Source organism: Nanorana parkeri, unplaced genomic scaffold (genome assembly GCF_000935625.1).
Source record: "Nanorana parkeri isolate BGI_ZX_2015 unplaced genomic scaffold, ASM93562v1 scaffold356, whole genome shotgun sequence".
Taxonomy (NCBI): domain Eukaryota; kingdom Metazoa; phylum Chordata; class Amphibia; order Anura; family Dicroglossidae; genus Nanorana; species Nanorana parkeri.
This window is the reverse complement of record NW_017306624.1, coordinates 654,783-655,743: the sequence shown is the minus strand read 5'-3', so window position 1 is coordinate 655,743 and position 961 is coordinate 654,783. Positions and strand designations below refer to the sequence as shown.

Below are 961 nucleotides of genomic sequence, written 5' to 3'. Positions count from 1 at the left end.
AACAGTGGTAGTTAGTGCAGTCAGTGGGAAGAATGCACCCCCTTTACAGTGGCAGTCTGCGCCAAGAATGCCCTCCCCTTTACAGTGGCACTCAGCGCCAAGAATGCCCCATTCCTACAGTAGCGGATAGTGCCCCCCTTCTTCCCAGTGGCGGTCAGTGCAAAAAATGCCCCTCTTCCTCAGAGTGGCAGTCAGTGCCAAAAATGCCCCCCTTCCTTACAGTGGTGGTCAGTGTCAAGAATGTCCCCCTTCCCATACAGCAGCACTCAGTGCCAAGAATGCCTCCCCCCCCCTTACAGTGGGTGATCAGTGCCAAGAATGCCCCCCTTACAGTGGTGATTACAATGCCACCCTTACAGACAGCTAAAAAGAAAACTGGTGTCATTCCCCTGGTTCTGCCAAGTGACAACGGCCCTGGAACTATACAGCACCATGAGATGGAGCTCAATCAGTCACAGCGTATGGAATCCCCCCCAACAACTTCTGGACAACCCCTGGGGTTGCACTGAACTCTGGTTGAGAATGGCTGATTTAGATCTATTCTAAAACTCAAAACCTTGGCCTTTTCCTCATTTTGCAGAACAGCAACACTCACATATAACACTGGGGAGCTCCAGCCAATTCCAAGATGGAACCCAACTTGCATGACTTTCTATGAAAACTTCAATAAATGAAATCTGAAAAGCAATGCTACATTCACCATGAACCCCAAACCTTGTGTCCGCTTCTGAGACAGACCAACCAGACTTCCTTTGGTAAGGTGATATTGCCATTAAGAAAAGCTTAGAAGCATGTATTCACATTGAGCCCATGCCCCCCTCCTCCACCAGATGCCCCAATACACGATCCATTTTTCCCCCAGGATGACCAGAATAATGGGAGACATGAAAAGGGATACAGGTCAAGTCCAAGTCGAATCCATCCTCCTGATATCGCCTTTTGTTCCTGCTGACGAACTCCT

The 961-nt window shown here is 49.2% G+C and overlaps 1 protein-coding gene across 1 annotated transcript in view; it reads right to left on the bottom strand.

Annotated features, from left to right (window-relative positions):
* Positions 1 to 961, bottom strand: part of PTEN (phosphatase and tensin homolog) — a 65,335-nt gene that overhangs the window by 52,790 nt on the left and 11,584 nt on the right. Inside the window, exon 4 of the mRNA XM_018558751.1 lies at positions 899 to 959. Within this exon, the coding sequence (XP_018414253.1) occupies positions 899 to 959 (61 nt within the window). The remainder of the gene's footprint in view (positions 1 to 898; positions 960 to 961) is intronic.